The following is a 25,446-nucleotide window of genomic DNA, read 5'->3' as shown; positions in this document are numbered from 1 at the left end:
GTTGAGGTGAGCAAACATCGTATTTTCTATGTTGTTTCTAGGGGTGTTGCTTTCTGGTTTATAGGGTGTTCTGGGTTGTTTCCAGGGTGTTGCATTGTGGTTTATAGGGGGTTTCTATGTTGTTTCTAGGGTGTTGTTATGCTATGTGGTTTCTAGGGTGTTCTGAGTTGTTTCTAGAGTGTTCTGGGTTGTTTTTTAGGGTGTTGGTATGTGTTTTCTAGGGTTTTCTGGCTATTTAATATAGTTGTTATGGTGTTCTGGCTGGATTGTTTCTAGGGTGTTGCTATGTGGTGTCTAGGGTGTTCTGAGTTGTTTTTAGGGTGTTGCTTTGTGATTTTTAGGGTGTTCTGTGTTGTTTTTTAGGGTGTTGGTATGTGTTTTCTAGGGTTTTCTGGATATGTAATGTAATTGTTCTGGTGTTCTGGCTGGGTTGTTTCTAGGGTGTTGCTATGTGGTTTCTAGGGTGTCGCTTTATGATTTTTAGGGTGTTCTGTGTTGTTTTTTTAGGGTGTTGGTATGTGTTTTCTAGGGTTTTCTGGGTATTTAATATAGTTGTTATGGTGTTCTGGCTAGATTGTTGCTATGGTGTTCTGGTTGTTTCTATGGTGTTGCTATTTGGTTTCTAGGGTGTTCTGAGGTGTTTCTAAGTGGTTTCTAGGGGTGTTCTGAGTTGTTTCTAGGGTGTTACTATGTGATTTTTAGGGTGTTCTGGGTTATTTCTAGTATATTTAATATAGTTGTTATGGTGTTCTGGCTGGGCTGTTTCTAGGGTGTTGTTATGTGGTTGCTATGGTGTTCTGGGTTGTTTCTATGGTGTTGCTATTTGGTTTCTAGGGTGTTCTGAGTTGTTTTTAGGGTGTTGCTTTGTGATTTGTAGGGTTTTCTGGGCTGTTTCTATGGTATTTAATATAGTTGTTATGGTGTAGTGGCTGGGCTGTTTCTAGGGTGTTCTGAGTTGTTTCTAGGGTATTGCTTTGTGATTTTTAGGGTGCTCTGGGCTGTTTTTTAGGGTGTTGGTATGTGGTTGCTTTGGTGTTCTGGGTTGTTACTTTGGTGTTGCTAAGTAGTTTTTAGGGGTGTTCTGAGTTGTTTTTAGGGTGTTGCTAAGTGGTATCTTGGGTGATCTGATGTATTTCTCATGTGTTGCTTGAAAAGAGTCCTGCGCCCTCAATTCTTCTGGTCCATAGATATTACTCAGGTCTGTCCTTCCATGTGCGCCTGTGGGATTTTTTAGCATACCTCAACAAGTTGCATGATTCATTCATGTTTATGGCACATTTAAGTCCAATACTTAGTGATAGTGATTTGAACAAACCTCAAAGTATGAACAATAATATTACTGATGTTTAACTTTGAATTAGACTTAGTTTGTTTATGCTTTATTTTGGAATAAAATGTCTATTGCAAATTACTGCACACAAAATAAATTCACAGAAACGATTGATACATGCAGCTCAAATTTCACTCACCAATACAAGCTGAATATATAACAGTAGCACACTTGCATTTGATTGACAGATGCTTTACACTTCAGTAGAAGAAGACATTCATTGTGATGTAAATTCACACGCTTCGAAGAGTCTCTGAGAGCTTAACCACGGTGTGTCGCGCGTGGAAGCCAGCAGCAGCCATTTTCCCGTTGATTTGTGATGAGCTTATGTGAGAATAATTAATGCCAATTATCTCTTAATTACAGTGATTAGAGCTGCAGCTGTAGGATCCTCTTCCTGTAGTGAAGAGAGAAACTGATGCGCTTTAAACAGTTAAAGTCGCACACAGTGTGTGTGAGAACAAACTGACCGATAAATGTGGAAAATACCACTCGAATGAGGAATATAGATTATTAAATCACATGAACATTGTTCACTTTGAGAAAGATCCAGCCTTATGATATCATAAACAGTTTGTTTCATTTAATTTAATGTACATTAAAGATCAAGTGTTTCATTTCAGCACTTCTAGTGGCACCAAAGTGGAATTGTAAAAACAATGAATAAAAAACTAAAGAAATGATAATAATAATAAAAATGAGAGTTTCCAAACAGGTAGTGTCATGTAGACAGACATTTGAATAAAGTCTGGTGCTATATATATATATATATATATATATATATATATATTTGTAGTATACTTAGCACAAAATAAATGTATTTCAAATACATTTTAGTATATATTTTTTTCACTACGGTTGAATCCACCAACTTGGCAAACATTCAGTGACTAGTTTTCTCAGAAAAGCTCCTAGTATCAACTTTGTAAACACACATGTGTTTTCTGGCAGAGCCTGAGAGTTTGTCAACTTCTTGCACTCAGTGTGCTGCAGGATTTGTTAATATAGTTGGTGTTTGGCAGCAGCAATTAAAGCTTTAATCTGAGTGTATTTTAGAGCTATATTCATCCAAATTAACCAGACTGAAAGACTAATTAGAATACAAATTCTAATGAGCAAATTATGAAGCTTAAACCCACACAAATATGTTTTAGCAACAAAGTGTGAATAAATTAAGACAAGGCATCCATACTGCTTTCTAGAATACCACATTAAACGCCTGAAACTACCCAGCGGGCGTCTATTTTCTGACATAAGAGGGTTTAACATGAAAAAAAAAAATCTAATTTTATTTCTGTAGCTGTTGGTATAAGCCAACTTATTTTCGATCCCAGTGCTAATTAAGAGCAGGCTGTGGCTTTGAGATGATTTTCTGAGCGCGAACCAGGGCATCGTGGGAGAGAGAATGCCATCTATTAGAGTCTTTATATATCAAATATGCATTTCAGCAATTGGTTTTGCTCTGTGAAAAAATCCAAAACCACCCACAGCTCCTTCCAGCTGTACAGTAACTCGGGTTTTAAAACTCTTATTTAAAACTGTCATTGCTCAGCGATGAAACCGGCTTTGAGCGTTTCGCTGAGCAGATTAAATTAGACTTGTAAATGTGGGGTTGTGAAGATTTGAGAGCTCTGGATTATATTTATTTTAGAGCAAGACCTCGCTCGTGAAGGCTTATACTAGAAGACAGGAGTTAGTTCTCTTATGATTTATTTCGAGGGTCTGTTAAAGGAATAGTTCACTTGAAAATGAAAAGTCATTTACTCACCTTCGTGTTGTACCAAACCTCATATGACTTTCTTTCTTCTGTAGAACACAAAAGGAGATGTTTAGCAGGATTTCGCTCAAAGTACAATGAAAAGGGAGATATTTTCTTTTACAGAAATCGCTTTTTAAGGACTACAACAAACGGCTGGTAGGGACTACAACAAGCTTCTTCCCGGGTTAGTGACATCACTAACCCACTAACCATTCAGAAACGTCCAGTTTCATTCTAAAAGTTGTAACTTCTTCCTGAGTCTCTCCATCAGTGTCAACTCCGGTTTGAACAATGTAAGGCTGAACACCGTTACTGACAATCCTCATTTTGGCTGCGTGAGATTCTCCAGCTTTGTTGTTGTTGATCAACCGAAGCTCGAGCTGTTAAAGCTCCGCCCTCTTCTGGAAAGGGGGCCGGGAGCAGCAGCTCATTTGTATTTAAAGGGACACACACAAAAACTGCGTATTTTTGCTCACACCCAAATAGGTGCAAATTGGAGTTATAATAATAGATCTGTGGGGTATTTTGAGCTGAAACTTCACAGACACATTCTGGGGACACCAGAGACTTATATTACATCTTATGAAAAGGGGCATAAGGTCCCCTTTAAGTAGAAAGACTGAAATTGTATTTTCTTGTAAAAACGTTGAAACAGTGCATAACAGTAGTCAATGTGACTCATGCACTATATTCCAAGCCTTCTGAAGTCATACTTTGTATGGAGAGCAGGCAGAAAGTTTGAATAAATTAGCTGAAAATCTGAAAAGCCATATTTGAAGTGAATGAAGTTTGAAAGCTAAAGCCAAAAGGAAGTTTTTAGATGACTTAAAGTGCCCCTGATATGCTATTTTAAAGCTTCCTAATTTTGTTTTGGAGTCTCCTACATTAGGTTTACATGCATCCAAGGTCAAAAAACACTTTCATTTTCTCATAATATACATTGTAGCATCGGCTCTTTTCTCACAGTGTCTGAAACAGTTTGTTCAAAAATTCAGTCTCTCTAAAACCCTCCTTTCCAAGAGCCTACTCTGCTCTGATTGGCCCAGTCTGTTGTGATTGTGATTGTGATTCGGAAACCAAATGCTCATTACCATATCTGAATTTCATCATTGAATTTCGGATCTTCCTCAGCACTTTATACACAGCAGCTATGTTTCCATCCAAAGTTGCGAATTTAACTTAATGTGCAAAATTGCAATATCGCATAAAACATTTGTGAATAAAGCACCGTTCCCATCCAGTGAGTCAAAGAGAACAAAACCGTCACTTCCTGATAAACTGGTGCTAAATATCACTAAGAAATAGTAGGAAAAGCCACCATATGTAATAATTTTCATATATAATACATTTTTTGCGTCTCAGATCGTGCAGACGAAACGCAATTAACGTGTTATCTTGCTTTCAGAGGCGGATGCTGCTGTTTGGGAACACAGTAATGTAAGACAGTTCTGGGAGGAAGTTCTGGGTGGGGGGTTGGGTGTGTCTATTTTGTACTCTTGGCATAAGAGTGTCACCCCTTCATTGCTGTGCACTTTTTTCTGCACAGTGTCTGATTTGTAGTTTGTACCAATAAAAGATTCTCTGAGTTTTTGTATTTTTTCATATTTCCCATTCATTTCCTGTCGGTCATTTTTGACCACAAAGAAGGTAAGTGTGACTATTTTTTTTACGATCCTTTAACATGTCCGAATCATGTCCTTGATTTTTTTGTGTTCATATTGCTAATGCGACAAAAGTAACCAAGTGTCATCTCATTCTAATGAAGCTACGATTTTTAACATTTCAAAATATAAAATTTTTCGATCAAAAATGACCGAAGAGGGCCAGAAGCTGTTCCTCGCACAAACCTATAGAATAAGTTCAGAAGATGTTAAATATAGCTTACATGTCATAAGGACTTTTTTTATGGTGTCATTTATGTCACCTCAGTGGAATAATAATATGGGTTTGGAGAGACGTGAAGGAGAGAAAATGATGACAATTTATAATTTTATGGGTGAACTAACAAATTTGCTGTCGAATAATTAAGCAAAATCTTGAGACAAAACCACAAAAAGTACTGTTTGAAGAACAGTGTTGTTACAGTTAACTGAAAATGCAAAAAAAAAAAAAAAAAGTTGAAGTTGTAAGATTATTGGAGTATGTTTTACAAGTATGTTCTTCAAAACTTCATGTTTAATTGTGTTACTTGTCGTTTTCTTATTTGTGAAATTTACTAGCAATTTCAAAGTAAATCCTACATCAATTTTTTTAGTGTAAAACTTTAAAAAAATGTTTTTGGTAATTAAAATACAGCTGAAATAAAATGAAATATTAGATGAACAATTTAAATTATGCTAAACTTTTAGTTATGAATGCTGCCTTGAATTGAGTTTAATTTGAAATACTAAATTTACTAAAAGTAAAACTGAAATAAAAATTAAAGCAATTAAAATTACTAAAATTTTAAAATGAACCTGAGAATTTAAATTTAAAAGTTAATTAAAATTTTAATAAACAATATAATAATAAATAAATACTAATAAAATAATATTCAAAACTCTCTTGACGTGAGCTGACTGAACAACGGCTCAGAGAAATACCTCGTCTCCCCTCATGCACCACAACATTAAATCCCAGACGCTGATGTATTCCTAACATGCCCAGGCAACTTCCACAAGTGATTAAAGATGATTATCGGAAGTCTTTGTTTGACTAATCCGGATTAATGGCATTGAAGGATTAATGCACTTGTGCTTGAACTCATGTGACCTGTCGGTGCTTCCAACAGTCAGGCAAAAGGACATAAACATTGCAAAGGTAGAGTGAGGTAATGGAGGTCATGGATTTCTGGGATTTATTCTGTAAGATCTCTCCCAGGGTAACTGAGGGTTTAACCAGACCCTCCTAATCTACAGCAATTCTCTGATGAAAACACACCACAGGCCCAAAACCTGCCATTCATCTTCTCATATACAGCATTTTAATACGTCATTCAAGTAAAAGCTTTTTATGCATTTCTTTTTTTACAGTCCTGCTATGGCGTTCTTAGTGGTAGGTGGTCCATGTCAACATTCAGTCCAGTTGCTATGATATTTCAGTCCCTGGCCTTCAGAGATATTACATTGTATGTAAGGGATAATCTATAGTCAGCCAATAATTTTTACAAGAAGCAACCAACTGGTTGATCTGAACCCTGACACTTATTAAAATGCTTTGTGAAATACTCTTAGAGCAGAAATTTAGGATTTCTAAATGTAGGACTGATACACTGAAAGATTTTCTCCTAAATCAGCAGGTTAGGAGCTACTTTTAGCCTTAAGATATTTTGTGAATACGGCCCCTGAACGAATAAACTGACAAGTGGGATTTTCAGTTTATCCTGTAGGATCATATTTGATTTTCTTTAGACAGTTATTAGTTGACTCTTTTAAAATTGGTTCCAAATTATAATAATATTATGACTTATGATTTCAGATTTGACTATCAAGTAAAATTACCCTAAATAAAGATGCCAGAATAAAGATACATGTGCATCACGTGCATCATTTCATACTGTACATTTCTCACGGTAAATGCACAAAAATGTTTTATCTTAAACAAATAGACAATATCAGCCACAGATGTTTCAGTATTTGTCTGTATGGAGAGCTTCATGTGAGGTGTCAGGTGGAGAAGTTAAATTGCCGTTACCCCTGAGAGCAGACGCTTCAGCACACAGCTGTTTCTGCCTGTTTACTCTCCATCAGGCCTCAGTCTGTCATCAGCATCTCGTTTCTCTGGCAAACAGACGATGAGGACGGGTACCAATGTGCCAGTGATGGAAAGACCATTACCTTTTTTACAGGTAACCCTGTATTTAACGCAGGGTTGTGCCTTTAAAATTTAACTAAGAATGCCTTTTAATTTCCATTTTTTCCATCTGAATATAAATCAGATTTGACAGGATGCGGAATTGTATTTGAATTCAATTTTAAGGGCACAAAATTGAAATTAATTAAAAATAAAATTTAAAATCTAAAAATAAATATTAATGCAATTATAAACACACCGATCAGGCATAACATTATGAGCACTGACAAGTGAAGTTTTAGAAGAATTATCTCTTCATCACGACAAGTGAACATTTTGTCCTTAAAGTTGATGTGTTTGAAGCAGGAAAAATGGGCAAGCGTAAGGATTTGAGCGAGTTTGACAAGGGCCAAATTGTGATGGCTAGACGACTGGGTCAGAGCATCTTCAAAACTGCAGCTCTTGTGGGGTGTTCCCGGTCTGCAGTGGTCAGTATCTATCAAAAGTGCTCCAAGGAAGGAACAGTGGTGAACCGGCGACAGGGTCATGGGTGGCCAAGGCTCACTGATGCATGTGGGGAGCAGAGGCTGACCCGTGTGGTCCGATCCAACAGACGAGCTGCTGTAGCTCAAATTGCTCAAGAAGTTAATGCTGGTTCTGATAGAAAGGTGTCAGAATACACAGTGCATCACAGTTTGTTGCATATGAGGCTGCATAGCTGCAGACCAGTCAGGGTGCCCATGCTGACCCCTGTCCACCGCCGAAAGCACCAACAGTGGACACGTGAGCATCAGAACTGGACCACGGAGCAATGGAAGAAGGTGGCCTTGTCTGATGAATCACATTTTCTTTTACATCACGTGGATGGTCGGGTGCGTGTGCGTCACTTACCTGGGGAACACATGGCACCAGGATGCACTATGGGAAGAAGGCAAGCCGGCGGAGGCAGTGTGATGTTTTAGGCAATGTTCTGCTGGGAAACCTTGGGTCCTGCCATCCATGTGGATGTTACTTTGACATGTACCACCTACCTAAGCATTGTTGCAGACCATGTACACCCTTTCATGGAAACGGTATTTCTGATGGCTGTGGCCTCTTTCAGCAGGATAATGCACCCTGCCACAAAGCAAAAATGGTTCAGGAATGGTTTGAGGAGCACAACAACGAGTTTGAGGTGTTGACTTGGCCTCCAAATTCCCCAGATCTCAAGCCAATCGAGCATCTGTGGGATGTGCTGAACAAACAAGTCCTATCCATGGAGGCTCCACCTCGCAACTTACAGGACTTAAAGGATCTGCTGCTAACATCTTGGTGCCAGATACCACAGCACACCTTCAGGGGTCTAGTGGAGTCCATACCTTGAAGGGTCAGGGCTGTTTTGGTAGCAAAAGGGGGACCAACACAATATTAGGAAGGTGCTCATAATATTATGCCTGAGCAGTATATATATATATATATATTTGTGTGTGTGTGTGTGTGTGTATACAGTATATAGGATTACAATTTTCTATCTATATAGTTGTGGATATAATAAATAAGAGGGATCATAAAAAAATGCATGTTATTTTTTATTTAGTACTGCCCTGTATAAGCTGTTTCACATAACAGATGTTAGCATGTAGTCCACAAGACAAAAAAAAAAAAAAAGCTGAATTTATTAAAATGACCCCCTTCAAAAGTTTACATATGCTTGATTCTTAATACTGTGTGTGGTTACCTGGATGATCCATGACTGTTTCTTTGTTTTCTGATAGTTGTTCATGTCATGAGTCCCTTGTTGGTCCACAACAGTTAAACCAACGCAATCTCACAGCAATTTGTATGTATTTTTTACGAGGTGGCTAATTCGTACGTTTAGAAAGGTGACAGCACTCTCCTCATCTGACACCATCACTAACCCCTTGATACTGCCACAGTAATTTGTTATGGACACATTTGGAATGAATACTTCAGACATCACTATAGTTATGAATACATGTGTCTGTGTATATATGCACCCCTCTGTTGATCCTGTTTCCGTTCAGTCACCGTTAACTAATTCGACGTCTGCTTAAACTGAGAGCCGCTGCCTGAGAGATGCATTTCATGTGATGTGCTCTGTGCTGAATTAGCAATTCTTTGCCTGAGGTCTGAATAGGGAATGTGGCTACCTTTACCATTTTGTTGCCATTAAAAATGAAAGCAACACCAAAGAAAAGGAAAGAAATGAAATTGAAATGAGATTAAGAGCAGAGCAAATGCTCATATGCTGTGGAGGAAACATGCAGTCCTGCAGGATGCTTTTGATTCATGCTTTCTCTCATATTCAGTCCTTCCATCTCGTGTTTGTTTGCCTTTGTCTGCTGTGCTTTAAATGTCATCTTGCATTGACCTCATGAATACTGTGTGTGTGTGTATCTGGAGGGCAGTGTGTGTGTGTGTGTGTGGATGCTGTATCTTATTCTAGTCACTCTGAGCAGCTGTGGCGTGTTTACAATCTTGTCCTCAGGTTTTTTGAGAGAGCATCTTCAAAATCACCTAAAACTGCAGAACAATGGCATTGCACTGACTGTTTCTCAGAAGAGAGATTGATGCTGTTTCATAGCTCATATAATGCTCACTAATGTTTCTTCAAGGATCAGCTTTCTCTAAACAGAGCTTTTGAGAAAAAAAAGACACTGAGTCAATTGTTAACATCCAGAAATACAGTATAGAGCTTTAAAATGAATGCATTGCAGCTCGGATCACTTGCTCTTGGGTGAATCTAATGAGAAATGTTTGAGTTCATATTGAGAACTGTGACTTTTGATTACAGATTTAAAAATATTTACTCCTAAATTTAAGATTTAGATAAAATAAAATAAATAAAAGAACGAACTCCTAAATAAAAGAACGAACATATATGGCTAGCTGTGGAACAAGTAATATTTAATTAGTTAAATATATAAGATTGAAACAAATTCGATTTATTTATGAAAAATATATATTATCTGGTTATTGTGTATTTAAAACACATTCAGTTTATTAGTACTATTATAGAAATCTTTCACGTTTCTTTCATTTATGTGTGACTGACAAATATGCATCGGATTAAGTTTATTAGTTTATGTTAAAACTGTGTAATCCAAAAGGATGGAAATTGTATATTCAACTCAAAAACATAAATCTTAAATTTAGGCCTAAATATATTTCTTTTACAGAAGAAAGCTCTTATTTCAGTGTTGCCAAGTCCGCATTTTTCCCACGAAATTGGACTACTTTTAAGTTCTTGCCATAGGTAAAAAATTTTTATGCAAGTTGATTTCCTCCCCCGTATGTACAATTTCGGCGTTCTAACACCCTCAAAACCTCCCCAGACGAACAAATTCAGCAGAGAGTTCAGCCACCCAATGGAGAAAATCGCATTGGGCTACTTTTGACTGGCCATTGGGCTACTTTTGTGGCACAGACCTGGCAACCTTGACTCTTTTAGAGCTCAAAGTGGTAAGGAAATCAAACACTATGGGCCCTATCATACATCCGGCGCAATGCGATGCCAGGCACGACACAAGTGTTTTTTGCTAGTTTCAGCCTGACACAGTTATCATTTTCATGTCCAGCGCCATGCTGTTTAAATGCTGTTTGTGCGCCCATGGGTGTGCTGTTCTGAAAACGAGGTGTGTTCAGGTGCATTGTTGGCGTGTTGCTATTTTGAGGCAACTGAATATGACTGTGCCATTGACCAACAAAAACCTGCTCTAAAGTTAATGGCGCAGTATTTTTTTGTGTGTTAGTAATATGCGCCTATATGCGGGTGCACAACGCACATACACTCTGCTTATTATGTACACAGCGACGCGCAGCAGCACACAAACATGCCAAATATTATAAATAAAAGGATTACAATGTAAAAGATTATTATTGTGTACATAAAGATAAAAATGCCTACATGTCATAATGGATAGTCATTGCCTATTTGCAGTAATGAATGAAATTGGCTAACTATTTGACCAATCGTGGCAATACACACATGTATTTAAACTGACTCGTCAGGTTGAGGGTGTCTATATTCCACCATGTAAATAACGAATCCGCCATGGTGCAAGCACATCTGGCTTTTAAAAGAATGGGAGATGAGGCTCTGATTGGTTTATTGCATGTTACGCCCAAAACACACCCATGACTCATTAAGAGACTAGGTACAACCCTTTTAGACCATGCACCTGGAGTGCCGACCATTTTTTTCTGTCATTAAACTAGCAAAAGTGGATTTGGAAACACACTAATGCACCTGCGCCATGAGCTTCAGACCATGTGCTTAGATCGTTGAAATAGAGCTCTAAGTATTAAACTTAAACTTCAAATTCATCATGACATGATTGCTCAAATCATGTGTGTTGTTGAGGAGAGGTGTGCTGTTACTTTACTAAGTGAACAGATGCACTATTTCACCTGCTGGACTATAAAACACTTTAGAGTTAGAAAGCAGAATAACAAAAACATAAAAATAAATAATATATATCAGCAGACCATTTTTTTCTCCCACGCTCACGTGAGCATCCACTCCACTGCCTGCAAACTCCAAATCAAACGTGAAGTGCCAAAAAAGTCTTTGACGTGGAATTAAAGGAGGCCACGTTGGACTTGATCGCTGCCGGTGGCCGCTGGAGCACATCTTAACGGCTCACAGCGCTTTTATTCCACCCACCTCAGTGAAGAGACCCGCCACTGTCAATCATTCTCTTGTAGTCGGCGCTGGCACAAACACACCTCGCTCGCTGACGTGACCTCTGATAAACAGTGTGTCATAGCAGACTAATCCTGCGCCGTGCATTAATGGCTGAGGACGTGAGGGGGGTGCAGTTCTGTGGTGGTCCTGTCGAGTCGGTTATTCATCGTGGAGTGATAAGAGGAAATAACTGGCTATCTGAAACCTTCTTTGGGTGGTCCAGGTGTTACAGAAATTGTCTTTGCATGTCTGAATGTTTTTTTCTTACGGTTAAGGTTACATTGCTCATCTCATCTCTGTATTTTTATGGGGTTAAACTGAATCATGTTTCCTGTAAAAATAAGATTTCATCATCATTTACTCACCCTCATGTTGTTTCTAACTAGCATGCTGTGGAACACACACACATATATATAATTATATAATGTATATATAGTTATATTAATTGTTGAATTCAATTATATATATATAACATTTTAATCCTAATATATATATATATATATATGTATACACACACACACACGGCTATGTTTAATAATATATCAAGTACCCTGTACAGCCAAATATGGTTCAAGATATCAAGAACCTGAACCTTTTATGAACCTTTATTTTTAGGAGAGAAGATGCATATGAAAATAACCAAAGATCTGCTTCTTGCTTATTCCATATTAATTTTTAAATAGCATATTTTTCCCACCGTGTTTTGGGACAGGTCTCAGTATTCGTGGGAGTCAGGATGAAGACCCTCCTGACCCTCAGCTCATGCGTCTGGATAACATGCTGCTGGCAGAGGGCGTGTCTGGACCAGAGAAAGGGGGCGGGGCAGCAGCGGTTGCTGCGGCAACAGCAGCGGTGGGAGTCGGAGCTGACAACTCCATCGAGCACTCGGACTACAGAGCAAAACTCACCCAGATTAGACAGATCTACCACACCGAGCTGGAGAAATATGAGCAGGTCTGCAACATCACGCCAGAATGCAACCTGTGCACAGTGAATTAATCAGGAATATACAGTTGCATCAGAAAAATGAGTAGCTCTGTTTGTTGGAAAAGTAGCTTGTTACTGGAAAAATTACACTACACAGATAAACTACTATCATTCTAGGGAAAAACGTAGTTAAGTTACTGATCTTATGCAATGAAAACATTCACATGACCATACACATAATTAGCAGTGTTATTTTATATACTATTATTGTTTTTATTAATAATTTTTATTAGCCGTTATTTTTTTATTTTCAGTTTTCATTTAATTTTAGTTCAATTTATAGTAATTTTTTAAATATATTAATTTATAAATCAATTTTATTTTTATGTTAGTTTTTGATGTATTTTTATTTTTAAATTTATTATATTTTTATTTTATATTTATTATATAATAATTTTTACTTTAATTTTTAGTCTTTTTTTTCAAATATTTTAAATATATTTATTTTTATTGTCAGTTTTTTATTTAATTTATATAATTTATTTGCATTATTATTTTAATTTTTTAATTTTTGATTTATTAAATTTATTAAAATTTTTATTTCAAGATACTAATTTTAGTGCTTCAACTTAAACTTCAGTTAGTTGCCAATGTGTCATTTCAACATTTTTTATCTCATATATACAATTTATTTTATGTCAGCTTTATTTCAATAAACAAACAGAATTGTTTTCATAGTGTTAGTTAAAGGGTTAGTTCACCCAAAAACGAAAATTATGTCATTTATTACTCACCCTCATGTCGTTCTACACCCGTAAGACCTTCGTTCATCTTCGGAACACAAATTAAGATATTTTTGATAAAATCCGATGGCTCAGTGAGGCCTCCATTGACAGCAAGATAATTAACACTTTCGGATGCCCAGAAAGCTACTAAAGACATATTTAAAACAGTCCATGTGACTACAGTGGTTCAACCTTAATGTTATGAAGCGACGAGAATACTTTTTGTATTCAACAATATCTAGTGATGGGCAATTTCAAAACACCGCTTCATGAAGCTTCGAAGCTTTACGAATCTTTTGTTTCGAATCAGTGGTTCGGATCCCGTATCAAACTGCCAAAGTCACGTGAACTATTGAAATTTCTAAACACTTAAGACGTAACAAAGCCTCGTTTACTGAAATCACGTGACTTTGGCGCTCCGAACCACTGATTCTAAACAAAAGATTCGTAAAGCTCTGAAGCTTCATGAAGCAGTGTTTTGAAATCGCCCATAACTAGATATTGTTGAAAAGTCGTTATTTTGTTTTTTTGGCACACAAAAAGTATTCTCTTTGCTTTATAACATTAAGGTTGAACCACTGTAGTCATATGAACTGTTTTAAATATGTCTTTAGTAGCTTTCTGGGCATCTGAAAGTGTTAATTTTCGTGCTGTCAATAGAGGCCTCACTGAGCCATCGGATTTTATCAAAAATATCTTAATTTGTGTTTTGAAGACGAACGAAGGTCTTACGGGTGTGGAACGACATGAGGGTGAGTAATTAAGGACAGAATTTTCATTTTTGGGTGAACTAACCCTTTAATCACAATAACCCTGAGAATGAATTTGAATTCATAATCAGTTATGAGTAATTTGATCGGTTCACAGGCATGCAACGAGTTCACGACACATGTGATGAACCTTTTGAGGGAGCAGTCTCGCACACGGCCCATCTCGCCCAAAGAGATCGAGCGCATGGTGAACATCATCCACCGCAAGTTCAGCTCCATCCAGATGCAGCTCAAGCAGAGCACCTGTGAGGCCGTCATGATCCTCAGGTCCCGCTTCCTCGACGCCAGGTCAGAAACTGTGTTCAACTCATGACTTATGCACATTTACTTTCATGCATTTGGCAGATGCTTTTGCAACTTGCAAAACATTTAATGTATGCAATTTTACAGCATACTGTGTGTTTGCTTATTTGAATAAGGTGCAATCTATAATACGCCTCATTTACATAGAAAAGGTAGTGTAGGGTGGATTAGGGTAGTCATGTTCACTTTAATGTTGTAAAAAAAAAAAAAAAAAAGATAAATGCACAGGTGTCCCACATTAGTCAGTGTCCCACATTACACTAATCCACCATACATAGGGATGTGCGCGAAGCCTAATTCTGAATTCAGAAAGGCATAGAAATTAATAACACATTCTATGGAGCACCTAAAGGGACTTGTTGCGGTAGTTGGTTACATTACAGTAAATTAGATTTCACTTATCACATGAAGATGACGATGTCGAAGGATTTGGTGTGCAACAGATGTGTTTTTTGTCAAGAAGTGCCATTTTTAAGTTTCCAAGTTAATCACTGTGCCACAACCCATATAATAACTATTGTAAATATCTGCTCTGTTCATCCAGCACGAGCTGCAGAGTTGCACACAGTGCAGCAGGAATTACAGTTCACTGATCATGTGACAAGAGTATAAGGCGAGCATCTGAAAACTGTATTATCTTGTAGAATGTGCGCTCAGCACCGACGCTCCCTATACACAAAGTACGTGCAATCGCGAATTCGAAGTAAAAGTATTCGAAAGTAAAACGCGAGCTCCCTGATGTGTGCAAATTAGGCTACATACAATATCCTGTCTCCCAATATCAAACCTATCTTAGGCTGGGCTGTGTAGTTGTATTTAAATTTAAAAATGTACATATGTGGTTTCAACAACCAACTGCATTTTGTCCAGTTTCATCTGGAATACGAAAAAATAAATGGAGTTTCCACATGCATCACAGTCATTTTGATGTGTGTGGAATGTTTAATAGGACTCAATATACTTGGTTGAATATCTCAGAAATTTATAGCATTAACTATGTTCAGCAGGTGGTTAGTGACTAAGCCCCAGGTTTTTGCTCTAAAATACAAAGCACAAAACTGGTTAGTAAATTCAAACATCATTTTGCCCCAGAGAGACTGTCCTACTAATAATGCTCTGTAACTTACTTTGGATAATAAAACATTTGCTTAATATAAAGAAAAATGATTATTGGTCGTGTGTCTGGTTTTTTTTTACACATGTAGGTGTTTTTGCTAGTGTGGGTTTGTTTCTCATTGTATTCGATGTGCTGAAAGCGTTGCATGTGTGAACAAGTGGGTGATGTGGTAATATTTTAAGGTCTTGTGAATCCTCTGGAGTAATTTGCTTAAACTGGCAGAAGGATAAGTTGGGTGGGCACAGGAAATTTGCCAGTTAGTTCCGCTTGGCTTGCAAGGGCACGAGTTACTTAAAGCTTAGAGTAAATTATGCATAAATCTGCTCATCAGAGAACTATTCAAATGATTCATTTGAATTATTCGAATGACTGCAAATGAAGCAAACAGCGATTGGTGGGCTCAGTGCTGACATCATAAGAGAGAGAGAGTGAGAAAATGGCTGCTCAGGTCAGATTTAAAGGATTAGTTCACTTTAAAATGAAAATTACCCCAATATTTATTCACCCTCAAGCCATCAGGTGTATATGACTTTCTTCTTTCTGATGAACACAATCAGAGTTATATTAATAAATATCCTGACGTGTCCAAGCTTTATAATAACAAACATTTAACCCATTCGCTGGGTTTGTCCATTTTCAACCCAACTTGGGTTGTTTTTAACCCAACATTTTTTAGAGTGTACTTCAAGCATTGTGGTGTAGTTACAGCATCTACCAGCAGGGGGTCATTAGACCATGCTTACCAGCTAAACCTTTGAAAACAATGATTATTTATGCAATTCTGTGGTGTTGCAATTGAAAATCACTTTAATAACCTTTTGTATATAAAGATATTGAAATGGTTCAGGATCTAACAATACCAGTGACTTTTTTCCCGTTTTATACTTATCCAGGAGGAAAAGGCGCAACTTTAGCAAGCAGGCGACAGAGATTTTGAATGAGTATTTCTACTCTCACCTCAGTAACCCGTATCCCAGCGAGGAGGCCAAAGAGGAGCTTGCGAAGAAGTGCGCCATTACAGTGTCACAGGTAAGTCTGTTTTTCTGTTGAAGTCACCAGTAGTCCAGTTCTCGGACGATACTGTACACACGAGCCTTCAGCTGTGAAACAAGGACATTTTATTCACAATCTGAGCAAAATGGCTAACAAATTTTTTAGAGGTGGTCTGTGACACTGTGAAGGTGCAGAGAATTTGGCTCAAAATACAAGTGAAGAAAAACAGCAGAGCTGCCTAGTAACATCTCGAGATAAGCGTGAAATGATTTAGAGTGCAACAGTGAGCGGCCAGTTTTCTGCAGCATGGATCTTGGAAGTATTTTTCCCATTACTTTTCTTTATAAAAACTTCAGAAAATTTCTAAATAAAGTTAAAATGGAGTTTACTAGAATTTTAAGCGAGAGACAAAGGTCTGTTTTTGCAAATGTACTGTTGTGAGCTATACTAAAATCATAAAGAATTGCAAACGATTTGGTCCCAGATATATATATATATAACTAGCAATTTCTGAGTGAAAATAGTTTAGAAGTAAATCCTACACCAAATTTCTCAGTGTACACTCATATAACACCCTCAGTTTATACATTATCACTAAAAATCACTCTGAATGGCATTCTTTCTTCCAGAGGCCGACTGTTGCGCTCAACTAAACTAGTAGGCACACATAATGATGAACGTCTATCCTTTATTCAGCCTGTTTTATGGGAGCGGGTGTTGTTTGTGTAACGGATGGGTGTGTGGGGTGTACAGGAAGTCGTTAATGTAAAAAAAGCCCCTTCTTTTTGTGCCCTTAGGGGAAGGGAAGCACCATCACTGTGTCACAGGTATGTCACTAAAACATTCGTCCGTCCGCTGTGTTGTCTGTCGATGTTGGTTGCAGTGGCAGCCGTGTCTCTGTGTGCTGAACAACAAACGATGCATCATATAGTCCTTCATCCAGTGCAGTCACTCTTTACAGACCGCGCTGGAACTGCTAGTGTTTGTGCGGCCATAAGACAAAAACACACTCACTCAGCCAATGCATACATTTACTCACCACTGGGGACAGTTACATGCCTTTTTGCACTTGGATCATGTCTTCTGGCTGTCTTTTATTTGGTCCCGAGATTATGACATCAGCGAGGCGTATTTATAGCGCCTCTTCAACTATTCCGCCTCCCATTGGCAGTTTAAAGCCTGTTTGGAGATATTTTATGAAGGAGCTATTGCTCAGGGTGGATGTGATTTTAATATGTCTGGGTTTGTAGCAACATTAATGTTCTTTTGCAAAAGGTTGGTCCATTTACAACTATATGAGAATAACAGTCGCTGTAAAACACATATAAACACGTTTCTATAAGAACCTGTGAATGTTTTGTTTGCAGCATATATTTCATTGGACTATGCAATGAAAAACATGTTTTTTATGAATTCTATAAATGCGACATGATACGTCATGAAAACTCTTTCATTATGGGTGAAAAATGCGATTGATTTTAATTTAAATAATGTCACAATACAAAAATTTTAATGGTCCTTGAAGAGGCTTCATTCTCTTTATGCAAAAGACAATACCGGTCAAAAGAAAATTAAAAGATTCTTAAAATGTAAAATAACTGTTTTCTATTTTAATACATTTTAAAATGTAAAATATAGCAGTAAAAACTGTTTTCAACTTTTTTAAACAGCTATTATTAATAAGTACCAATAATAATCGTCATATTAGAATGATTTCTGAAGGATCATGTGACACTGAAGACTGGAGTAATGATGCTGAAAATTCAGCTTTAATCACAGGAATAAATTACATTTTTAAATATATTCAAATAGAAAACAGTTATTTTAAATTGTAATAATATTTCAGAATATTGCTGTTTTTACTGTATTTTTGATCAAATAAATGCAGGCTTGGTGAGCAGAAGAGACTATTTTTTTAAACCAAAAAAAATCATACCAACCCCACACTTTTGAATGGTAGCGTATAATTTAAACTTTTTTTTTGGGGGGGTAAAAATGTTTATATATATATATATATATATATATATATATAAAATATTTAATGTATAATATTTTTATAGCACTTCCTCATGAGATTCATCCACATTTGCCTCTCTCTTTCTCTCAGGTGTCTAACTGGTTTGGTAATAAACGTATTCGATATAAGAAGAACATTGGTAAATTCCAGGAAGAGGCGAATCTGTACGCAGCGAAGACAGCAGTGACGGCGGCTCAGGCTGTGGCGGCCGCTGTACAGAACAGCCAGACCAACTCGCCCGCAACGCCCAGCTCTGGTACACATAGACGAGACCACCGGGGCTAGTTGTCACTAATGTTATATCTCAGTGACTGTAAGGTTTTGAGTCCATTTGCACAAATACTTGTTTTCTCTAGTAGTAGTTTGGCATGTTGCTTTCAAATATAAACATTTGTTGCCCATGAATTGTCAACTATCAACAGGTAAATTACCTAAATAGCCCACTGTGACAACATGCCCTGCTATAAGGGTCAACAAGTGTTAAATGAACTGTATCTCTTTTCCTAGGCAATAACAGTGGAAATATGTGATAGCTTTTTTGTAGCTAGGACTTGTGAATAAATAAACCTGTGAAACATTCAATTGAGTAAAAAGTGTGACAACTTGCCCCGCTCTCCCCTGTATTGCAGATACAGCAGATCTAATTATTTGGTCTTGAACATGCATTTTTGAAGTAATTTAAGAGTTTAAATGGGTTCTGTTCTGTGTCATTTTCTCTGCAGGTTTTCAGATGAAAGATGAAGACTTTCAGTTGGATGCAACAGAAGATAAAAACAATCTGTTAAACAACATGTTCACTGGTACAGTGACATCACTTCCTGTGATGATTTGTTATAATTACAGTGACTGTCCTCTGTCTGTGTGTTTATTTTTTAATATGTGTATAATTTGTATATTTGTATAATTATTTTAACCCTGTAAAGCCTGACAAGCGTCTTTTTTTTAATGGAACACTTTATTGAACCTATAGACAAGACAAAAAAAAAAAACATGTTTTTTGTTGAGTATCATATTCGATACAGCAGGCTTTTGTGGATCATATAATATTATATAGTGAGAATATGGAACTTATACTTGAGGATTTCAAAAATATGCAATTTGGTTCAGATGCTGATATTTATATGGCCAAAAAGCACTCAGCACAGACTCACTGTTCCTCCTCCTCTCCGTCTCTCTGCAGGGTCTTCGGGTTCGTATAGTTTGCCAGGTTCAGGAGACATGTTTATGAGCATGTCCAGCCTGAACGGTTCATACCAGCCGGCCCAGGTCCCCGGCCCAGGACAGACACAGGTATCACACACACCAACACAAACACTGCAGCTGAAAGCATATATTAGTGAGGGACTAGAGCAGATGTGCAAGAGCACAATATATCAAATAATGTACAACATAATATAACTTCAGTGTCTCTTCTGCTCACTAAGGCTGCATTATTTATTTTATAATGATTTCTGAAGGATCATGTGACATTGAAGACTGGAGTAATGATGCTGAAAATTCAGCTTTGATCACAGGAATAAATTACATTTTAATATATATTTACATAGAAAACAGTTATTTTAAATTGTAATAATATTTCACAATATTACTGTTTTTCTTGTATTTTTAATTAAATAAATGCAGCCTTGGTGAGCAGAAGAGACTTCTTTTAAAACATTAAAAATTGTACCAATCCCAAACTTTTGAACAGCAGTGTATAATATATATATATATATATATGAAATATGTTTCTAGAATACCAATAATATCACAGCCAATCAAATCTCGTCCTTCATTATTTCTCACCGAATATTCAGTTTCACTCTGAAACAGTAGTTTATCTCCTGTCCTGTCTTCTCTCTCCACAGGGAGACTCCATACGTCACGCCATCGGTCAGTCGCTGGGTTACAGTGATGGTCTGCGGGGAAACCCACTTTACAGCCCTCATGGCTTGAACGTAAGTGTGTTATTTGAAAGTAAAACATTTAAGCCAGAAACGTTTTTTTGTGCAAGTATGCAAACGCAGATAAAAATGCTTGGACACTTTCAACTAAACAAACCAAAGTCAAACAGACTTAAATCCGCACCAAAAGCTCTAGTGTGAAAGTGCTTTAGGGTCTGAATATCACTGACACACACACACACACACACCGTCTCATGTGGTGGGGAAGGAATAATCTCTTCGCAGCAGGTCTCCTGGAGTCATTCAGAAAGACGTTGTATGATCAAACCGTCGCTCCATGAGCCGACAAAGACGACAGCCGAGATTAAGACTGGGAGAGGTGATGCTGCTTCTGTGAAAAGGCAAAGATAAACATATGGATTCATATTAATATCCACACATGCACACAGGGCTGTTTTGCTGGGATAGAAAGCAAATGCATTCCATTTCCATTTCCCAAAATGCATCTAATAACACAATGACATGCACGGCTCTTGGCAGTATATATCAGCCTTCTTATTGAACCACACGCTCTCTCTCTCTCTCAGAGCGAATTTGCAGTCCATTTCCTTATCACTATAATAAAATATGAAACTGGAATTGCCTGCAGCTTTGTACAGATGTGAATAGCATCTTCCCAGATGAGGTTTGATAAGACACGCTTTATAATGGAGTCGATGTGGAGTCACGGCATTAAAGGTTCATTTATCTATTGAGGCAGCCACGTCGAGGAAAAAAGCCTACTACTAATGCGAGAGGAAAATAATCATCCATAGCCATATCACAAAGAGAAGTTAAGGGCAGTACGAATAGCTTCAGATGTCATGGATACTTACTAATATTTGTTCTTAACATTAACACAACCTTCACATTACAAAAACAATGATTTCCAAATTGTTTGTTTTTTTTAATTAGTCTTGTTTTACAGTTAAATTATCTAAAAATCCTTGAAATTAGAGAGATTTACATAGTACTGCATAGGATATTAAGACTTGTTTTTTGAATACAAAGCTAATACCAGTGTATTTTGACTGACAGATTTGGCAGATTTTTTAGTATAAACAAGTTAAAAATGGGTGAAAAATCTGACAGTGTAAATAACAATAATAATAATAAAAATAACAACAATATTTTAAGATTAGACCAAAAAAAAAAAAAAAAACAAGAATAGGACTTTTGCAATGTTGAAATCTAGCTAGTGTTGTAGTTGACTATTTCCAGCCTAGATAATTATGACAAATGTTAGATTAGATAAACTGACTAAAAATAACATAAAATAACATAAATATTGACCTGAATGTTTATACTTAAGTAACCTTAAGAATTAAAGGGGTCATGAATTGAGGAATCAACTTTTCTTTGAGCTTTTGATATATAAGAGGTTATGGTACTACACAAATATCCTCTAAGTTTCAGAACTGAAAACTTCCTTGTTAGTCTAATAAAAGCTTTTATTGACACCGTGTTAGTAAGATGAGGAGGAGAGAAGAGCGATACAGGACTAAAAATAACATTACCTTTCAAAGGATCCTAATGCTAGGAATATAGTTATTTATTTTCAACAATGTGAATGTCTCAGTTGAGCTTTATTTATTTGTATTCGGTGCATTTCACTGTGGATTCTTTGGTAAATCAATCGCATTTCGGCGCAGGCTTTACATTGTTTCTCTTAGTAGGATGAAAATAATCTGTTATTTAAACGGTGATTAAATTATATATAAAAAGCGATCAAAGAACGCTCCCTTTACAATCGCTGGAACTGTCAATCAAACTGCGCAAGTTTATCAGTGTAATGCTATAATCAACTCTTTCACGATTGGTTAACCTTGAGAGCTGTAATATTAAAAACGTGAACTAGAACTACAATAATCATCATGTTCACATACAGCGCACACAACACCTCTAGCACTTACTCCCGATTTCTCTCAACATGAGGACAGGAGAGCTGTCAGTCAATAAATGGGAAAACAAAGTAACTTGCCATACATATTTGAAAAAGTAACCAAGATATTTTGTCGAAATTTTTAAAGTAATGCATTACTGTACTAGTTACTTAAAATAAGTAATCTGATTACATAACTCAAGTTACTTGTAATACATTACCCCCAACACTGTTCCTAAACAGTGTTGCTTTTAAAAGTAATGCTTTACAATATTGCGTTACTCCATAAAAAAGTAACTAATTGTGTTACTTTTTATGGAAAGTAATGTGTTACGTTACTTTTGCATTACTTTTTCTCATCTGAGCTAGACTGTTTGTTTGTTTGTTTGTTTTTACAACAACAAAACAGTTCTATTTTTGGCAAATGTAAAGGCCCTTTCACACCAAAAGTGAAATGAATAAGCCTCAGGCTGAAGGAAATGCAAATTCACGCCTGTACAGTAGAGGGCGCAGCTCAAACAAACAGGCCTTTCAGCTGTGCTTCCATTCTGAAATACAGAAGAACAGGATGCAGGAGAAGACCGTTCAACACTCTTACTTTAGCAATAAAAAAAGTGTAAATAAATCTGAAAACAAAGTAACTTTGAAAAAGTATTTTGTTGTAAATTTAAAAGTAATGCATCACTTTACTAGTTACTTGAAAAAGTAATCTGATTACGTAACTCATGTTACTTGTAATGCGTTACCCTCAACATTGTTCCTAAGTGTCCAAAAAGCTTCTAAAACCATATGTATAGACTAGCCTGGACATGGTTAGGCTGGTTTAAGCTGGATTTTGTTTCAGCATGGCAAACAACAGTTTAGAAAAAATGGTTACAAACAGTGTTTTATCTGATCTTACTCTCAAAAATCAATACCTGCTAATGTTTCCATTCTGGCTTTAATTACACCTCTTTTCTGTGTCTCTTTCTAGGGTAACGGTGGCTGGCATGATGCTGTCACTCCATCTTCTGTGACATCTCCGATAGAGGGAGCAAACAGCGTTCACTCGGATACCTCTAACTGACCAGTCTGAGGTCCCTTAACTAAACCGCAGGACAACCTACAACAAAATCTCCAGCGAGAACTCAGAGAAATGAAACACAGACACAAAACCGCTCTTCAGTACCTTACTTTGACCAAAAGAACACCACGTTGCAAAAATGAACCGAAAGGATTGATGGTACCAGCTTTCTTTCCAAAACTGGTGATGCCTCAATAAACATGGCCAACATGTGCGATTGTGGAAACAATGGATGCTTTTGTCATAATCTCTGTGAACATCTTTGAATAGGTTTAAAAATAGATCATGATTTAAATTGACTTGTATCACTGTCTTCTTGCACAGTACAGTATGTTCGTTCTTAAGTGTGATTTTTCTCTTACAGATCACCAACATGGAGAAACTGATTTTTTAAACTGTATTTTTAACATCATTCGGATTTAACTTGAGCATTAATGTTATTCATCATAAAGGTCAATGACATCTTGGTTTTACCCAGATTTTAACAAATTAGGACATAATAATTGACATCAAAACTGCGGTCATGCATATTCAGCTATTCATATTCAGGTACAATGTATCAACTACATCAAAAGAGCAAAGCTGTAGGATTCCAGAAGTAAAATACCATTGATAATGTCCATAAAGAAGATGTATACTGTATGAAGTGACAGTATATGTTTCTGTGGAGCATTGGTTTCAGATTGGCGTACAACTCCTTGTCGAACAACGTTTGGAAATGTCTATGGAAAAAGTGCATGGAAAATTTACTTCTGAAATCTTCTGTTATCAGTAACAGTGACAAATATTTGCATTTATCAAATTATCTTACGCTCCTAAAAATAAAGCTTCCAAAAAGGGTTTTTGCAGCAATGCCATAGAAGAACAATTTTGGTTCCACAAAGAACCTTTCAGTCAACAGTTCTTAAAAGAATCCTTTTTTCTTAGTGTGAAGAACATTTTAAAATTCTAAAGAACATTTTTTCCAGTATAAAGAACCTTTTGTGAAATAGAAAGATTCCATGGATTCCAAGGTTCTTCATGTGTAGCACTGCTGTTGACAGAGAGATAATGCAAACCAAATTTGTATTTGATAATGCCATTTAAGTGACAAGACATAATCAGATGATCAGCACACATACTGTATCTACATAAAAAAAAGCATTTTTGAATGTCATTCTATTCTTAGTCCATACACTCATGCTCTGTATGACAGAATATACTGATTCTTTTTAAGTTTGCTTTACTTCTTTATTCATCAATTCATTGGGGTAGTTTATAATTTGCAATACCGTTTAAAGAGGTTGTAATATTTTAAACAAAATGTTCTAATGTATTAACAGAATTTACACTGAGCAACTCTCTATGAAGAATAATTAATGTAATATTATTAGTTTTTGATAAAAGGAATACTTGTATTTCTGGCCAAAAAAAAAAGTGTTTCAATAAACATTTTGAATTGAGATTCTTACCCGGATATTAAGCACAACTAATTGGATGCCCATTTTTATTGTTTACTAGTGTCCAAATCTAATTTTTCTGCTGTAAAAAAATCCAACTTGCAAATTGTTCTTCTAACAAATGTAAAAAGGTAGCTTGAACAAAGATTATTTAGTAGGATGAGTGAGTTTATTACCTTGAGTGAACTAAACAAGAACACTCTAAACAAAAGTTCTCAAGTATTTGTCAGAAACTTGTCCAAATGTTGTCCCAACTTTTCAAATTGAGTTATCTGAACAAACAATTTTACATTGAACAATGTTGTGCCAGTTCCCAGTATGCATTGCAGCTTGAAAATTCTTGCTTTCATTGCTTTGCATTTACTGGCTTAATTTATGCTGCAGCTGCTTTTGTTGTCACTGTTATTTAGCTGTCATATGGTTCAGAGTTCATATTTTACTGAATTAACATTTGTTGATCATCACCATATTTGAGATTTGTGTGTTGATTTATATGTGCAGCATTGCAAATTTTGTATACAATATATTTGCCTATTAGGATACATGGAGATTCAAGAACATTGCTAAATGCTAAACAATCTTTAGTTGCCTTGACAAGAAGTGTAAAGTTCAAAAGACTACCTGTTACTCATTAGATGAACAAAAGTATTTAAGTTGACTTTAATTGGAGGAAACTAGTTG

The 25,446-nt window shown here is 36.5% G+C and overlaps 1 protein-coding gene across 2 annotated transcripts in view; it reads left to right on the top strand.

The window, feature by feature from the left end:
• pbx3a (pre-B-cell leukemia homeobox 3a) overlaps positions 1–25,232 on the top strand; it is a 46,572-nt gene extending 21,340 nt beyond the window's left edge. The window contains exons 3-11 of one of the 2 annotated variants that reach the window (XM_051894031.1): positions 12,260–12,501; positions 14,127–14,317; positions 16,343–16,478; positions 17,240–17,269; positions 18,550–18,715; positions 19,182–19,259; positions 19,640–19,749; positions 20,307–20,396; positions 23,237–25,232. In XM_051894031.1, coding sequence (XP_051749991.1) covers positions 12,260–12,501; positions 14,127–14,317; positions 16,343–16,478; positions 17,240–17,269; positions 18,550–18,715; positions 19,182–19,259; positions 19,640–19,749; positions 20,307–20,396; positions 23,237–23,329 — 1,136 coding nt within the window. In that variant the 3' untranslated portion in view covers positions 23,330–25,232. The remainder of the gene's footprint in view (positions 1–12,259; positions 12,502–14,126; positions 14,318–16,342; positions 16,479–17,239; positions 17,270–18,549; positions 18,716–19,181; positions 19,260–19,639; positions 19,750–20,306; positions 20,397–23,236) is intronic. The other variant, XM_051894033.1, reaches the window with a different exon arrangement.
• The last annotated feature ends 214 nt before the right edge of the window (positions 25,233–25,446 follow it).

This window comes from Ctenopharyngodon idella, chromosome 5 (assembly GCF_019924925.1).
Source record: "Ctenopharyngodon idella isolate HZGC_01 chromosome 5, HZGC01, whole genome shotgun sequence".
NCBI classification, from domain to species: Eukaryota; Metazoa; Chordata; class Actinopteri; order Cypriniformes; family Xenocyprididae; genus Ctenopharyngodon; species Ctenopharyngodon idella.
This window is presented reverse-complemented; position numbering and strand designations above follow the sequence as displayed.